The following is a 15571-nucleotide window of genomic DNA, read 5'->3' as shown; positions in this document are numbered from 1 at the left end:
CTTGAAACCTTGTTCACAGAGTGCTAAATTCAACACCTAGGCTTACCTCCGTTCCTCCTCCAGCTGATTGAGTAGCTCGACTTTATCTTTATCAGCCGCCTCCACCAAAGCACGTAATTGATCCATCTTGGCCTCCATCTTTCAAAAGGATAAACAAAGACACCATAAAGCAAAAGAGCATAAATAATACTTTGGGCAACGCTGACTTGAACTTCATAAATAAAGCATGGCAATAAGCACTCTTGAGCAACAACAACAACACTGCACTATTTCGTTGCAAGACTAACTTTTGTGTTCAAATACCACTAAAGCACTTTATTCGTGTTTATTTCTAGCATGAGATTCACTCAAACACAGGAATAATCTTTGGGGGGCAAATATTGTTATACAGTTAAAATACAGCTTGAATCATTGATGCCGCATCCTCCCCTCAAATAACAACTCTCCTCCTTCTTGCCTTAAATATCTACAGAGGCCTCATAGACCAAACGTACCAATGGCTGACATTAACCCGGGCCAAGTCCAATCTGACATGCAATTTATGAATGCACGCTAATAACGGTAAATAGCCAGTCCACCCAATATCAGTCATGTTATACCTGTCTCAGTCGGGCTGTACCTGCAACGCATTTTGTTGTACATTGACAATAAAGTTACCCATTCCATTCCATAACTATTTGCCGCTCTTCCTGCCAACACCTTGCCCTGAGACGTGCTTGAGACCACCCAACACTTGACATTGGTGTCTGCACCCGAAAAGAAATCATTGCCGAGATTCCATTCTTTGTGTTTGGGTGTACATGAGCAAGTTCTCGGGCTCCTTCCCTGATAGAGATGATATTCAACATCTAGCGTTTCATCCATCACCTTCGAGTCTGACTTCATTGGCACCTCCCACATGTGAGGAGTCCATTGGAAATGCATTTAGTTTCACAAATGTTGAATTGTAATGTCATTTCTGCTGTATTTCATTAGTTAAGGGTTTCAGCTTAATTACCTGTTCCTGGTCATCCCTGAGCAGAGTGACTTCCTGCTCCATCTCTCCAGCGTGGCTTGTGGCTTTGGCCACCTCAGCCTTTTCCATATCCCTCTCCACCATTAACTGCTCAATGTGCTGCTGTTTCTCCTTCAAAGCCTCCTGTAAGGCGGTGGTGCCTGAGATCTTGCGGTTGTACCGGGATGACGTTTCCGTCAGCTGAGAACAGGAGAAAACAGTCTTCCATAAAAATCAGCATATGAAAATTAAGTAGAGCTTCACCATAACAATAAATCAATAATATATATATATATCTTTTAAAAAAACACATGTACGCTTATACTCACAAAGGTCCCCTTTAGAATTTGCTGGGGCCAATCCCAAATTACTTTAAGCAGTTATTTGTAGCAAATTGAGTCACACTAATTTGTTGTAAGTAATAAAAATTGTAATTACATTTTTTTTTACATGTATGCATTTTTTTTAAAAGCAGTACAGTAATCCCTCGAATATCACGGCTTCAACTTTCGTGGCTTCACTACATCGTAGATTTTTTTCCAGGGATTTATTTATTTATTTTTTATTCATAAAAATGTAAATATTTTTTTAAGTTCTTTAAAATGTGAAAAACCACACTGAATGCTGTAAGCAGAACCAACTCCCCCTATCTTCCACTTGCTACTAGGACTCAGCAAGTTATAAATAGGGGTGATCCTACTTCGCGGTTTTTCGTTTATCGCACCCATGTCTGGTCTACATTATCCACGATATTTGAGGGATTACTGTATACCCATTTGAATGTAGATTGGTGTGGTGTGGCTGTGACAGGACCCGATTTGACTATGATTATTGAGTATCTCACCAGGCCCGAGCGACTTGGCTTGGCACTGACAGACGAGGCAATAGAGCTCATGGTACTGATGGAAGAGGCGCTGGGGCTGCGCTTCAGGCTTCCCGGTGTAGCAGCAGCTTTGCGAGTAGCCACTTTGGCTTTTGCTGGCGTGGTGCAGGGGAAGCCGATACGCGTGACCTTGTGCACTGGCGCGAACAAGCCATACCTGGGCTGGCACTGGAAGTATCTGCAGAAGAGACCAAATGTATAGCAGTAGCTAAAATTATCCGTTTCATTTTGTTTTGAAATTCTAATTATTTTCCCAGACTATTACAATTGGACTTGCTCTATATATGTCAACATAATGTAACCTAATGGATGCATTGGTATCTGTTGCAAGTTAAATTAAACCCTAACACATTTTTTTGTACATTCAGCAGCCCATTTAAGAAATATGTTGTGAAAGTAAAATCTGCAGTGTGAAACACTGATTTATCCCATTGTATTGCAGAGATCTCTAACAGGTTCATATAAGGGTTTAATAATATGCAGATGAAATGAAAACATTTGACATTGTTGTCATTCTCAGTGTTCTTGGTGGCGTGCACCCAGAAGTCAAAGGCCACTGACGGAAATGGACATCCAAGCTATTGTGAGGACTAGCAGGAAATGATAATGAGGTGCCATATATAGTGATGGATGTCCAATCCATCTGGGAGGAGTCAACAGGGAATGATCACCAAAAATTTCCAAATGAAAACAGATTGGACATATACCGTATTAAGTATCAGCTATCAATTTAATAGATGTGTCCCACAGAATGACATTAGGATCTGGTCTTTGGCTATCTATGTGTTTGTCTGAATTGTGATAGAAGCTTCCTGCAAATGTCCTTTGTATTTTTATGCTGGCCCCAAAAATGTTATGGACTGACCCTTGGCACATTTGAAATTCAAGGCCGAAAGCAGACATTTTTAAATCTATGAAGCCTGTGATTTGTACCTTGTGCCTGCCACGGCGCCATCATTCTTCCCCAAAGGTTCATCGAGTTCCACTCCGCACCACTCGCCTTTTGCAAAATCCGTGTCTCCGATAAAGCGAACCACTCCTGCCTTGGTTCCGCCCACCTGAGGGGAAAAAAGAGAGGCGGGTAAACGTGAACTTGCATTCAAGCCCCTACATAGTTGTGGATTAATAAAGACACGTATGACATCAATAGATTTTTCTTCCTCTTACCAGCTGAGGTAAATGTTAAACATTGATCAGATGGGTATACAGCTCATTAGACAAATTTAATCTATAACCTAAACATAATTTAAGAGTTTGTCCTTTTTCTCATTTGTGAACATTGGGGGATGTTCCCTAAAGCCTGCCAAAAATCAAGAGTTAACTGTAATCTTCTTTGCTAAAATAAAATCCTAAATGACACCATTCGATTTAAAAATGCTGTTGACCCACATATGAAAGGGTAAATTGCACTTCACAATTAAAAAACAAAACAAAAAACAAGTTCAATTAAAGGAACGTTTTCTTGTGGCATAATTCTGAAATGGTGGGCAAACTTGAGTCTACATATACATCTATATACCAGGCCATATGTTTATCTATTTTCTATATTTAATATTAAAATACTTAATACTATCAATTTTAAAATGTAAATACATTTATTTCAGGTTTGCCAGCTTTTTTCTAACAAATTTCTGGGGGGAAGAAGCATCAAAAACTGATGTCCATCACATTATTTCTACTTGTTTCCTATTTATTATTTTGTTACTTCATGCTAATGACTATCGATATCCTTTGTAAAAACATTGCAATCATATTAAATTGTATGACAACATTTGAAAAGCATATTTCAATAATTTAAAAAAAAAAATCGGATTTGTAATTGTTAACCTACTATCTCAAAGTACGACTGCACATTGAAAATGCTAACAGGCTAAAGCTATTTTTGGAGAAAACGGACAGAGACAATATTTACCAAGACACGGTCTCCGATCTTGAGCTCTCGTTCTCCTTTCTTGACCGAGCCACTCTCTGACAGGTTGGAGACGGAGCCGCTGTTGGCACATGCCAAATTTGAAGACACAGCGGCCGGCGTGGTGGAAGAGTTCGAAGCAGAGGCCTTTTTGGCTGCTAAGGATTTGCTGGCGGGTACATGGGAGGTCACGCTGCTAACCGACAGGGTGGGTGAGGCGGCGCGGGAGGGCGGCGCCGTCTGATTGCCGTCAACTTCCCCCTCGGTGCGTGACAGTTTGGATGGCCGGGTAAAAATCCCTCGAAGGGCCTCGCACTGGAAGTAGCGCACACCCGCCACCGATCCGTCGTTCTTCCCGATTGGCTCGTCCAGAACGATGCCCGCCCACTGTCCCGGGGCAAACTGGGTTTCTCCCAAAAACTGAATAAGGCCCGGTTTGGTGCCGTTGACCCAGACGCGCTCTCCCATTTGGAAGTCATTATGGTGGTTGTCTTCCAGGCCAGGAGCTGATTTGTCTGTTGCAGAAGCTTTAATTCCTGTTAGGAAAGAAAAAAAATTCAAAATGACCAAGTCTCCATTCATCAGGATCAATGACAGCTGAGAGCACCTACAATGTTGATTAGTACCAACAACCTACTATATAAATAATTTCAGTAATCCTGACTGACCTGAAACATGAGAGGTTTAGTCTGATTTGACTTCAGACAGTGGAATCAATGGGTGTTTTTGCAGAGTGTAAAATTCTGCCTTCAACTGTATGTTCAATAATCAAAGTATGCAGGCTACCTGTGACAGTGCTGGTCTTGGGTGCGGCAGTTCCTGATGCCTTCGCTATTTTACTGGGTCCTTTGAGCCCAGGGGTCTTGGCAAAGCTCATGCTTCTTCAAATGATTAGCTGGACGTGTGAGGTAAAGGTCCGTCAAGGGGCGCGGTCCCAATGTTGACCATGTAAGCCACCAGGTGAAGGCTTTGGGATGGTGATGCGAAAAGAACAAAAAGAGGGGAAAGAAACTAACAGGAAAGGGGAGTAGGAAGTTAAAAAAAACAAGGCTTCCTGGAAGGGGCACCTTGAGGGAAGAAGAAAAAACATTTATTAGAGGTTGAACTTAACCATCCACCCAAAAAGCAAGACTGTATCCAAGCTAAAAGACTAATCACCACTAGCATTATAATCGAGTACATCGTACGTTGATTTCTTGCCGCGGTTATTGGCCTAAAACCCATTTTACCATAACAACAATAGTGAAATAATTTATAGTATTTTAATTTACTAAATTATTTATTCATTTTTGTCTAAATCACTTTTTAAGCCACAGATCATTCATTCAAATACATAAAACTACAAAAACATGATTTATGCACCAAGCACATATACTGTATTTACTCGCATATAAGCCGTATTGGTCGGACAAAAAAAATGACTGAATCGAGGGTACGGCTTATACGCGCATAAAAAGAAGACATGCACGAAACTGCAAGGTGACAAAGACAATTGGATCTTATTTAACTGGCCACTGTGGGTGGCAGTGTCTACCTTGGGGTGTTAAATAATAGTACATAGAGGGTTTTAAAAGTTTCAATAATATTAAAAAGACACCATAAAAACATTGCGGCTATTCACCTATTGCGACAGGTCTTGGAAATAGGTTCGATAAACAAGGTGAGGTATTACTGTAGTATCAAATGGAGTGGATTCATGAACTATTGCACTTGATAATCAGATAATTTCATACATTTGTACAAGTGCTATAAATGATGTGGACAATTTTTTCCCTGGAAACGTTCCATGGGAGCTGCCTGTGTTTCTGCTACATTACGTGTTCTCGCGAAAACGTCGCCGTTTGTCCTTGATTACAGTGGAACTGTGAAGCATTCGAGGATGAAATTTCCGATGTAATGATTACAAAATTAGTATTGACATATTAGGAATGGCATCCTTCCATTTTCCTGTTATGAGCTCTCGTGGAAAATGTTTTGACGCCCCTACGCTGGGGTAAATAGGGTCATTGAATCATGCAAGGCAGCTTTGTTGGAAGGCATGTTGTTCCTGTAAGTGCATCAGAGGGCTTTTAGGTGCCTAAAAATACCCGCCAAAAGGCCAAACGATATACCAGCACAGTTATTGCCCCCATCAAACTCTCCTGGTGGTATCTTCAAGCTTCATCTGATGGAAAACACGGTCTCTCTTGAAACTCTTTTACAGTAAAAAGATAGCCACATGGCTAGTGACAATCAAGGGTTCAATTCTATTCCGGATGAGGAGACGATAGAAGGACTTTTGGATAAATAAAAAAATAATTTCAAATGTCATTACCTTATGTCTATCTACGACAAAAGTGTCTAAGCCCACTTTGTGCCAATGCTAAAAAGCATTTCCAAATGAATCTAAATTCAAAGATTGCTCCAAATAAGTACTTCAAATATGACCTTGTTTGCTTTTTTGAGACATCTTTGAAGATACAATATTATGTTATGTTATCCTTCACACACAGCTGTATTTTTGATGCTTTCGCAGGTGTTCTTTCGGCTGCACGAAGTATCGGAAACGTACCTGTTGCGAAATAAATTATCCAAATTTCACAAGCGATTTTAATGCAACGTTTCGGAAGCTTCAATTAAACTCAGCATTTTTTTTCGACTCTGCAGTGCCAGTTTAGCCGTATATTTGAGTGCTTCATGGCCTTGCTTCCCGATATCCCCTGCAGCCTCAGATTAGGGCATGGCCAAAAGATTAACACGACTGTGGTGGGCAAGTCTCCAAGTTAAGTGGATCATTTCACTTGAATGCTCACACACAGCATAACATGACTTCTATGGACCACATTCAACATTTGATCGACCGTTAAGTGGACAGGCCGCTTACTACGTTTTGTAGTTTTATGCTGCGCAAGTTCTTTCAGGCGGGATCTGAGGTCGTTCATCGCTTGAGGTGTTGGGTTAAAACTAGAGCGCACCGGTTAAACTGGGTCGGCCAGGATGGCCAGCTTTCAATCTTCGGTCTCACTACAAATCTTGGATTTGTTTGTGGGTGTGTATTTCTATACTGTAAATGTCTGATTGTACTGGTACAGAAATTGTCTTTTGTATTGTATTGTGTCAATTGTATTGTCTAACGTTGTCATGCTTATTTCAACTGGATTGAATGATTTTAATGAATTTTATCGTTCATTTGCTATCTTGAAGATACAAAAATAGCATTTTTAATTCATCCTGATTGTGCAGACCAGGCGTGTCAAACAATTTTTAGTTATTTTCATAGTTATTAAAGGCACTCCAAAATTTCAGACTGAAACATAACTAAAATGCAGTTTTGGTTTTGAAACACTACATTACAAAATTACCCTGCTGTATTTTAGGGTTGTGATATGAATTTTGAAATATTACAGTAGTTACTGCAACATGACGTCAAATATTGGATGTTATATATATGCCTGAAAAATAATGCAATGAATGATCCCTCCCAGGTAAAATTTTCCGAATTCTTGGATTAGTCCAAAATAATTCCATGAGAAAGTTTCCGACTTTTTTGCAAGGTTTTTACTCTCATAAAATGGAGAAAAGGGATTAAATTGGCCTCACATGACGTGACATTTCACTGCAAAAATAAACGTGGAAAAACGGGGCGTGAGATTACGTGGTTCGGGTTTTAGTGGTTCGCTGACGTTTACACCGAGTCGGGAAGCCAGTGGACGTCGCCTGTCTTTAAGGAAGCACATTTAATCGAGCTAACAGCTACATGTCATTAAAAAAAACCATTACATTTTTAATTCAAATACTGCGGCAGCCCACCCGCGAACACAGAATAATAACGACCCCGGCGAAGTGTCACTCAAAGACAGCCAAAACTCTCCGCAATGTCACTCAGGCATCTCCGGGGGCGGCATTTTTCGCTCGTACCGAATACAAAGTACAATCTTTATCACTACGTAACACTCGTAGTGTATTTTGAATATTAAACACAACGCCGATGTTACTTAGTTTGTCCGTAGAAGCGGTAGGCGAGGCCGGAGCGACAAGCCGAAAGCGACGTACCGTTAGCCATTAGCCGAGTTGACGCCTCAAGAAAAGTCGTGGACTTACCTGGACAACTTCAACCAAGCGTCTACCCTCTTAAAGCCGCTATCTACTTAAATCGTACTGAAACTGCGACTAAAAATGACTTGACGTTGAGCGAATACTAACCTGTATACGCGTGCCGGGCTAATAAATCCGTGTCTTCCAAGTAAAAGAAGGAGTTTTATGCTTCCTGCTGCCTCGGCGGCTCACTCGGCCAACAAATTCAGCACCGAGTCGAGGTTTGCGACAAATGTGAGTTTTGTCTCTGTGACGTTGCCGTAAGTGCGTGTATAGATGATTATATTTGGCCTAGAATTCTGGTGCATTCTGCGAGTTGACGGGATGCGCGTCGTCTCTCGTCGGCCATTTTGCGTCAGTACTATTAACTATACATTTGCATAATAATCTATTGGATTCATACTTTGGAATGACTGTCAACAGCACAGGTTTTGACGGATTTTAAATGATATAGCTTTACATAAACGCCGGATATTCTACTGTCCATCTACAAGTATTTTTTTTAAATCAAACCTGAATCATACCCACGTTGAGTTTTTAATTATAAACCAATATGCCTGTTTCCTTAGGCGTTTTATTTATGACTGTCAAGAGTTTTTTAATTTTTTTAAAAAGACATTTATTTTCAGTTTGTTCATTTGTACATGATTTTTTTTAATCAAGAGTAGGTTAAACACAAATGTATTTGTGGAAAAAAAAAAGTGATTTTAATTTTAGGCCTCATCCTCCATCCCTAAGCCACTCATACAGGTTTACATCAACACTGATGGCAGCAGCAAAAATGCCTTTAAAAGAATCATTTCTGAAATTTGACAAATGAACATTTAAAAAAAATACAACTAATGATAAAATGGAAATAAGTGTTTGTTGCAATACATAAAAATCATGTGAGCTAAAGCACACGCCATGATTGTCCTTTTTTAGTCAGTTATTTTTCTTGGTTACATTTCTATGCAAACTCTTGAGCAAGTCTCTGATACGGAGGTACGTCCCCGTGCCTTCGGCCACTTCCGTGTACTCGGGGGTCTCCTCAAAAGGAACAATGCCCTTGGCGAAGCGACTCCGATGGGGTACGGCCGCCACCTTTGGAGTAGCCGCATTTACATTCAGCGAATCTGGATTGGGGATCTGGGGACTGTCTTCCTGGGTTGGACACTGTAGACTCTCTTCTTGTGTTTCAACTAGAGCGGGACTTTGAGGGCTTTCATCCTGAGATTGGACTGAACCTGGACTTCGGACCTGTTCTTCTTGGAATTCTTTTGGACAAGGCTTTTGAGGACGGTCTTCTTCGCATTTAGATGCATTGGTGCTTCCTTCTTTGGACTTGACTGGAAGAACATCATCAGGACTTGAGTCGTTTTTGTGTTGGGTTTCGGCCGAGCTCGGGCTGCCGCCATTGTGAGGACAAACATCTCCGGGCAAATTTTGATTCTCGTCCCGGCAGCCTTCCGTTTCAGAGTCATCTCGTGCAGGCATGGATATGCTATCCGACTGTCCCATTTTGGTCCCTGCGGTGGACGCCGTCGTGTTGTCGTTGGCGGTCTCTGCATTCTGGAGTGCAGCCCAGATTAACCTCTTCTGTTCCTCAAGCTCCTCAAGCGTCAGCTCCTCCTCCACGGCCTCGTCCACCACTACCCAGCCGAGGGAATTCGTTGACGAGTTGCCGTTCGTAGGCGTACGTGGCGGCGTGCTTTTAGGTAAGGGCGGCGGCGTGGGGGTGGCAGGTGGCGTGCCTTTCGGTAGAGGAGGCGGCGAGCTGAAGCTCGATGAACCAATTGGCAGCGGTGTTTGGAAGTCGCCTTGTCGACAGGTTCGGTTGGGGGTCTCGGGATCTAGCAGGCAAAAAAATGCAAGTTTTGTTTGTATAACTATTTAAACCATAAAAAAGGAATCACACCAATTCTTCAGTAAAATATTTGAGGAAGCATTTATTTCATGCACAATAAATCAGACCTCCCATGAGTGGTCTTCCATATTATAAAATATTTTTGATTCTTTCGTATTTATTTATTGTGTTATATTATTGCTTTTTAGTGCATGCAAACTATACATAAAGCGCAATAAATACATGTTTAAAACCATTTTGTTCCTGATTCCAATCCTCTAAACCAAGGGTGTCAGACTCGGGTTGGTTCGCGGGCCGCATTAACGTCAACTCAATTTCATGTGGGCCGGACCATTTTAGATATAATATTTTTTATATATTTTTTTATAAATGGATTAAAAGAACTGGATTAAAATCCCTGAATATTCATTTTTTTATAGATCTAAAACAATGTTTATTTTAACTTTTTTTTAAATATATTTTTAGATTTAACAAAATGATTTTTGAACTAAAAACACAGAAAAAATTGATTAAAAAATTACAATTATTCATTTAAAAAGGTGGAAAATCAGGACATGTAATATACATCTATACTCTTCATTTTAATTTGATTTTAAAACAAAGTCGGCACTCATTATTTACTTTCCCGGGCCAGATTTGGCCCCCCGGGCCGCCACTTGGCACCTGCTCTAAACAATAACGGTATCTGCCCAATTTTTCGATCAGGTGTTCAGATGAGGGACATCTCTATTCATAATCATAATGGTCCTCCAGATTATATTTACCTGATTCAATATCCATGTCAGAATCGCAATCACGACTGGATTTGTGCCTCTTCGTGTGGTGTTGAGACGAGCCCGAGTCAAGAGGCCTCTTGCTGCTCGGGCTATCTGACTGTTGACAGACAAACACATGAAGGTCATTCATATTGTGTTGTCTCTCCCTTTAAATGTTCCAACACCCAAAAATGAAGGTAACCCATTTTCCCAGTGTTTCATCTGCACATATTTCAAAATGTACCATGTGCAGAGACTAGGGTCGACCATTATATTTTAAGGATTCTATAATATGCAAAGACCCCAGGATGTGGCAGTGAGCATATATAAGACGCATACATTGTGCCGTTGCGCTAACAGTTCCAACACACTCACTTATCTCTCAACTTTCTATATTAGTTCTCGACTCCCTTTCTTAAATACACGATCTCTCATGGCACTTTTCTCAGATGAAACACTCAACTCCAGCGTTCATGCTTATGACAAAATGCCACAAAATACCAAGGCGTGACACACCCTGTTCAATCAGTTTTATGAATGTTTCACCCCAGCGGCGTATGTGTTACCGTAGCAAAGTGGCTGGACAGGTAGGCGGCGTAGTTGTGCTTCAAGTGGTTGCTCTGGATGGGGATGGAACGGTAACGCATGAACTCCTGCAAGGGTACAAAAACAAAAACAAAAGTCTCATTTTAGTTGCTATTGTTTTATTATTATACAGTGGTACCTCGAGATACGAGCTTAATCCGTTCCGGGACTGAGCTCGTATGACAAGATTCTCGTAACTCGAGTGGAAGTTTCCCATTGAAATGAATGGGAAACAAATTAATTCGTTCCAACTCTCTGAAAAAAAACACCAAAAACAGGATATTGGATTGAAAAAAAATGTTTTATTTCTTATAATTCGCCATATATTGACAAAGTAATAAAAAACGAGTGGTTTGCCAACGAGAAATAGTCTTTAAAGAACGATCGCGGGAGCATCTTTCCTTAGAAAGAATAACAGGAAATACAATTGAGCTTAGCCACGTATTGATTGTGGGTAATGAAGTTTTATTCTGAGAAAGGTTGCCATTGCCTATGGGTGTTGTGTGCACGAGTATACTTCATTACCCAGAAAGCCCTCTTTTTGCCCGCGCGTTGTGCGTTTCCTGGTCCTATGAGAAACTCGTCTGAATTAATCGTTCCGTGCTCGTAGATATTGTTATACACGAAAGATATGCAAAAAAAAAAATGCCATGGCCATCTGGCTTGGTCGCATCACGAAATTTTGACCGCATCACGGGCGAATTATTCGATCGAAATTTCCCCCGTAAGACGAGCATTTTGTATGACGAGCGGTCGTATGACGAGGTACCACTGTACATCTACAATGGATATGTGGCCACTCCAAACAGCCAATTACGAGATCAGTCTTCGTCAGGGTTGCCGCAGAGCTCTGTACACTACATAAGCTAAGGTTGCTACGCTTTTCACAGTCAGTCTCGTGAATTAATGTATACAATTCAATATTTGGCAGCAGCTATAAAATGACAGAATTGTTAAATATATTATTTAAGAGTACTTTAGAATGTAGGAAAAATATTTTGATTAAAAAAAACAAATGACTTACATCTTTGACCTTGTGCGGAGTGGGAACATTGAATCCAGGGAAATCCACTAGTTTGGAAATGTCATAAGAGACATTTTGTGGGCTGGTCATACTGTTGTCATTTGAAACTAGATGAGAACCAAACATAACACAATATGAAGATTGTTTTCTTAAGAAAAAACTATTGCAATCATTTTAAAAAGATAAATGTATTTTGTTTGACTTTTTTTTTTTCATCAATTAGAGTTGAATGTTTCTAGTCGAAAGGTTTCAAATGTGGATAATTCCTTCTAGAGAGAAATTACTGAATTCCATTAGTTGCTCAGGCCAAGCAAGGAGTCATACCATTTCCATCGTAAAGCCTTAATCCCGACTTCTCCATTTCAGCTTCTTTAAGCCAACCGGGCGGGTATCCCAGCTGCCTCATGCGATAGATGAGAGGCGGGAGGGCGTTGGTCTCCAGTCCAAGTGCGTACAGGAGCTCTTCACTGCACACAGCGCCATTGCACACTTTACAGACAGAGCTTTATGCAAATAGGAAGCATGCGTGATGACAAATCCATACCTCAAGATTCCCGGCTTGTATTTGGCGAATCGTTCTTCCACTTCATCCGCGTGGTAGCGTTGGTTCCCAAGTCCTGCATGGTTCTGGTTAAACTCTTTTCTTCTCTCATTAATGGCTGCCATGTCTTTAGGCTGACAACACATTTTTGACATCACAACAACATCTCCATCTTTTTGAACCCTATATGGCCAAAGATATCCTTTTTGATACATGAATTTTCAGCAATGTGATGATCTCGTCCTACTTGAAATGAGGAAAGTTGTTATAATAATAATAAATAATTGATATCATGCTTGGGACTTGTTTTTTGCCACTGTGGACGTTGTCTAAGTCAACACCCCATCCCCCCAATCTTTTATCCTGAGTTGTCGCCCTCCCCATACGCTGATCCGTGAGAAATAAGGAAGAGCTTTACCAGTATGCGGTGAGGAAAAGGCTGGGGACCACTGGTACAAAACATCTAATACTACTACAGATCCATCTAGTTTATGAATAACATAATCCCCTTCATCTATCACCACCACTACTACTACTACGCCTTATAAACCGCTGTGCCATATATATGAAACATTTTAAAATAGGCCATCCATTGAATGTGTGCCTTATAGTGCTGAAAATACGGGAATTGTTACGATTACTACTGTTGCCGGTGTTGACTGACCTTGGGGCAATCTCTCATTTGATGAGCACTTGATCCACAGTTAAAACACATTGATTTGGATCTGCAAGGCAAATAACAATGATATCAAATACCCCCCAAAAATAAAAACCCGTATGAGGATTTGGCAGCACTTGTTTGCAGCACACCTTTTGTCTGTCATGTCTATGTCCAGCCCGTCCGTGCCGATAACTTGGGTGTAGATCTGTGGGTAGCTTTCGTTCACTTAAGGAAGTAAAATTCCATGAAGTATACACACGCGACAACAGAGTATTCGAGGGCCCAAAACTGATCTCGGGTCAGCAGTGTCATTAAGATACATTGGCACTTCCCATCCATCGGTGTGCTGAGGGTTTTCGTTGACCAGTGGCTGCCCCAGTTTGTCCACAGTGAAGTTGCTAAAGTACAACACGCTGCCTACCACCTGTCTCACACACACACACACACACACACAAAAAACAGTACGTTTACTCTATTCCCAAATCAGTGACTCAAGTCCCAAATGACACTGGCTGGAAAGCCTACTATTTGCTGCAAACCTCAATTGGAGGACTTTTAGAAAGAATAGCAAAACATTTCTTTATCAAATTGTTGTCTCATTTCATTATGTCAGTCACCGCTGAAGGTCTACAAAAACCATAGAACTCACCCTGGACTTCAGCGGAACAAGCCTGCTTCACTCTGCTGACCTCACTTGGACTACTTATATATTCATATCTTATGTATTGATCATTTAATTGTCTGTCTGTACAATGTGCACTGTGGTGAAAGCTTCAAATTTCATTATACTTGTATAATGACAATAAAAGCATTGCATTAAATTCAATTCAATAGCTAGTTATTTTCCTGTTGTGGCTCAAAAGGTTTTCAAACTTGATTTTTTACGCTGTTATTTTATAATTAAAGTTAAAGACCTTCATTCAAAAAATAAAAATAAATGAAATACGCTATACCAGACTGAAACGATGTTTTGTGGGGTACGGGTGCACTCACTTTAAAGGCTTCAGTTGTGGTTTTCACGCTTGTGGAAGACTTGACTGGGTCTTCATCTGTGGCAAATGAGGAAGGCTACAGAGGACACAGAGATGATTATTTTATTCTGCTTGCATGTATATATATATTTTTTTTTAAATGGGCAAGAATTCAAAAATTACTGGGGCACAAAAAAAGAAACAAACCTGCGGCTTCGGGTGTTCTGATGCTGAACGTTTGCGATTTCCATCTTTCTGATGTCTCATTATTACTCCATAGATGCAATCTTCAATTTCTTGACGACACTGCCTGAGAAATAAAGCAATAATCAAGACCAGCGGTGTGGAAAAAAAATTATCTGCCTACTACAAATCTGGATTCTCTGCATCTACAAAACACAGGCTATACATTTATTTCATTTCTGTGTCATGAGTGATTTGCAACTATGCCATGTTTATGACCTCTGCGACACGTCTTCCTCCAAACATCTATTCAAATATAATTTGATTGTATTTACTCATTTATTTATTATCTATTTTATTCAGGTCTACAATGTCTTTTCCTGTGTCCGTGTTTTCACCTTTTTGCTACTGCAACAGGGCAAATTTCTCGAGTAAGGGATGAATACAATTTAATCCAATATAATCTACAATGTCAGTCATTTAAATATTTTTTTGCATTCATTTCTAGGGAAAAAACACTACTTTGAAACTGTAAATTCTGCCTTGAAACCAGTTTATAACTTACTTGGATATAACGCCGTTGGAATAAATAATTTGAACGATGGGCCCGTCAACGTTGACATCTTCTACGGTGATTCCGCTGTACAGTAAACAACATTAAACCATTAACCACAACGTTTTGAAATAAAAACACCACTATGTCATGTCACCTGGGCCGGGTCAGAATCTTCAGTTTTCTCCTCAAAGCTTTATGTGAGCCCCAAGTTAAGTTTCATAGTCACATTTATTCTAGCTAGCTAAGTTAGCAAAACATGTTAAAGGCGCTAGCACAACAGCAAGGATATTGTCTTTCGTTAGCTTCTCAATGCATTCTCCGCACTCGTCCAGACGTCTACGGAGCAGCCCGGCCTCTCCGTCGTCCTCCGGGTCAGAGGTACTCTCGCCATCGGGAAATCGAATATGCGTGGGAGCAGGGGTAAAATCATCGAGTTGCTCAAAGAGCTGGGCATCTCCAAAATCCACTTCAGCCATTTTTTTCCCAAGATAACCCCTGGTCAAGAGCGTAAACGCATGAGCAAAGAAATACGCAGCGTCAATTGGTCGTCATTTGTCACGTGGTCTTCCATGTGACCCACGGTGCTTCT

At 40.6% G+C, this 15571-nt stretch overlaps 2 protein-coding genes across 5 annotated transcripts in view; both read right to left on the bottom strand.

The window, feature by feature from the left end:
* Positions 1–8130, bottom strand: part of clip1a (CAP-GLY domain containing linker protein 1a) — a 32864-nt gene extending 24734 nt beyond the window's left edge. For 3 of the 4 annotated variants that reach the window (XM_077599937.1, XM_077599940.1, XM_077599938.1), the window contains exons 1-7: positions 7969–8130; positions 4573–4853; positions 3790–4322; positions 2811–2935; positions 1839–2055; positions 998–1195; positions 47–138 (exon numbers count right to left, since the gene is read on the bottom strand). In XM_077599937.1, coding sequence (XP_077456063.1) covers positions 47–138; positions 998–1195; positions 1839–2055; positions 2811–2935; positions 3790–4322; positions 4573–4663 — 1256 coding nt within the window. In that variant the 5' untranslated portion in view covers positions 4664–4853; positions 7969–8130. Of the gene's footprint in view, positions 1–46; positions 139–997; positions 1196–1838; positions 2056–2810; positions 2936–3789; positions 4323–4572; positions 4854–7968 lie in introns of those variants that run through there. The other variant, XM_077599939.1, reaches the window with a different exon arrangement.
* Positions 8131–8550: 420 nt separating this feature from the next.
* Positions 8551–15501, bottom strand: zcchc8 (zinc finger, CCHC domain containing 8). The gene is made up of 14 exons (XM_077599941.1): positions 15272–15501; positions 15137–15179; positions 14992–15066; positions 14451–14553; positions 14266–14340; positions 13593–13696; positions 13422–13487; positions 13276–13336; positions 12615–12745; positions 12395–12537; positions 12071–12177; positions 11028–11114; positions 10471–10579; positions 8551–9692 (listed from the first exon to the last, which is right to left on the bottom strand). The coding sequence occupies exons 1-14, from the start codon at positions 15456–15458 to the stop codon at positions 8785–8787; spliced, it is 2199 nt and encodes a 732-aa protein (XP_077456067.1). The 5' UTR covers positions 15459–15501; the 3' UTR covers positions 8551–8784.
* Between the last annotated feature and the right edge of the window lie 70 nt (positions 15502–15571).

This window comes from Stigmatopora argus, chromosome 5 (genome assembly GCF_051989625.1).
Source record: "Stigmatopora argus isolate UIUO_Sarg chromosome 5, RoL_Sarg_1.0, whole genome shotgun sequence".
Lineage (NCBI taxonomy): Eukaryota > Metazoa > Chordata > Actinopteri > Syngnathiformes > Syngnathidae > Stigmatopora > Stigmatopora argus.
Note: the sequence above shows the minus strand (reverse complement) of the source record. Positions and strands in the feature narration are given on the sequence as shown.

Bases quoted from the DNA above. Each gene is read 5' to 3' on its own strand.
- zcchc8 (XM_077599941.1), bottom strand. From the start codon at position 15,458: ATGGCTGAAGTGGATTTTGGAGATGCCCAGCTCTTTGAGCAACTCGAT. The intron at 15,067-15,136 runs GTGACATGACAT...TTTACTGTACAG, and splicing joins AAGATTCTGACCCGGCCCAG to CGGAATCACCGTAGAAGATG. The intron at 13,697-14,265 runs GTGAGTGCACCC...TGTGTGAGACAG, and splicing joins CCACAACTGAAGCCTTTAAA to GTGGTAGGCAGCGTGTTGTA.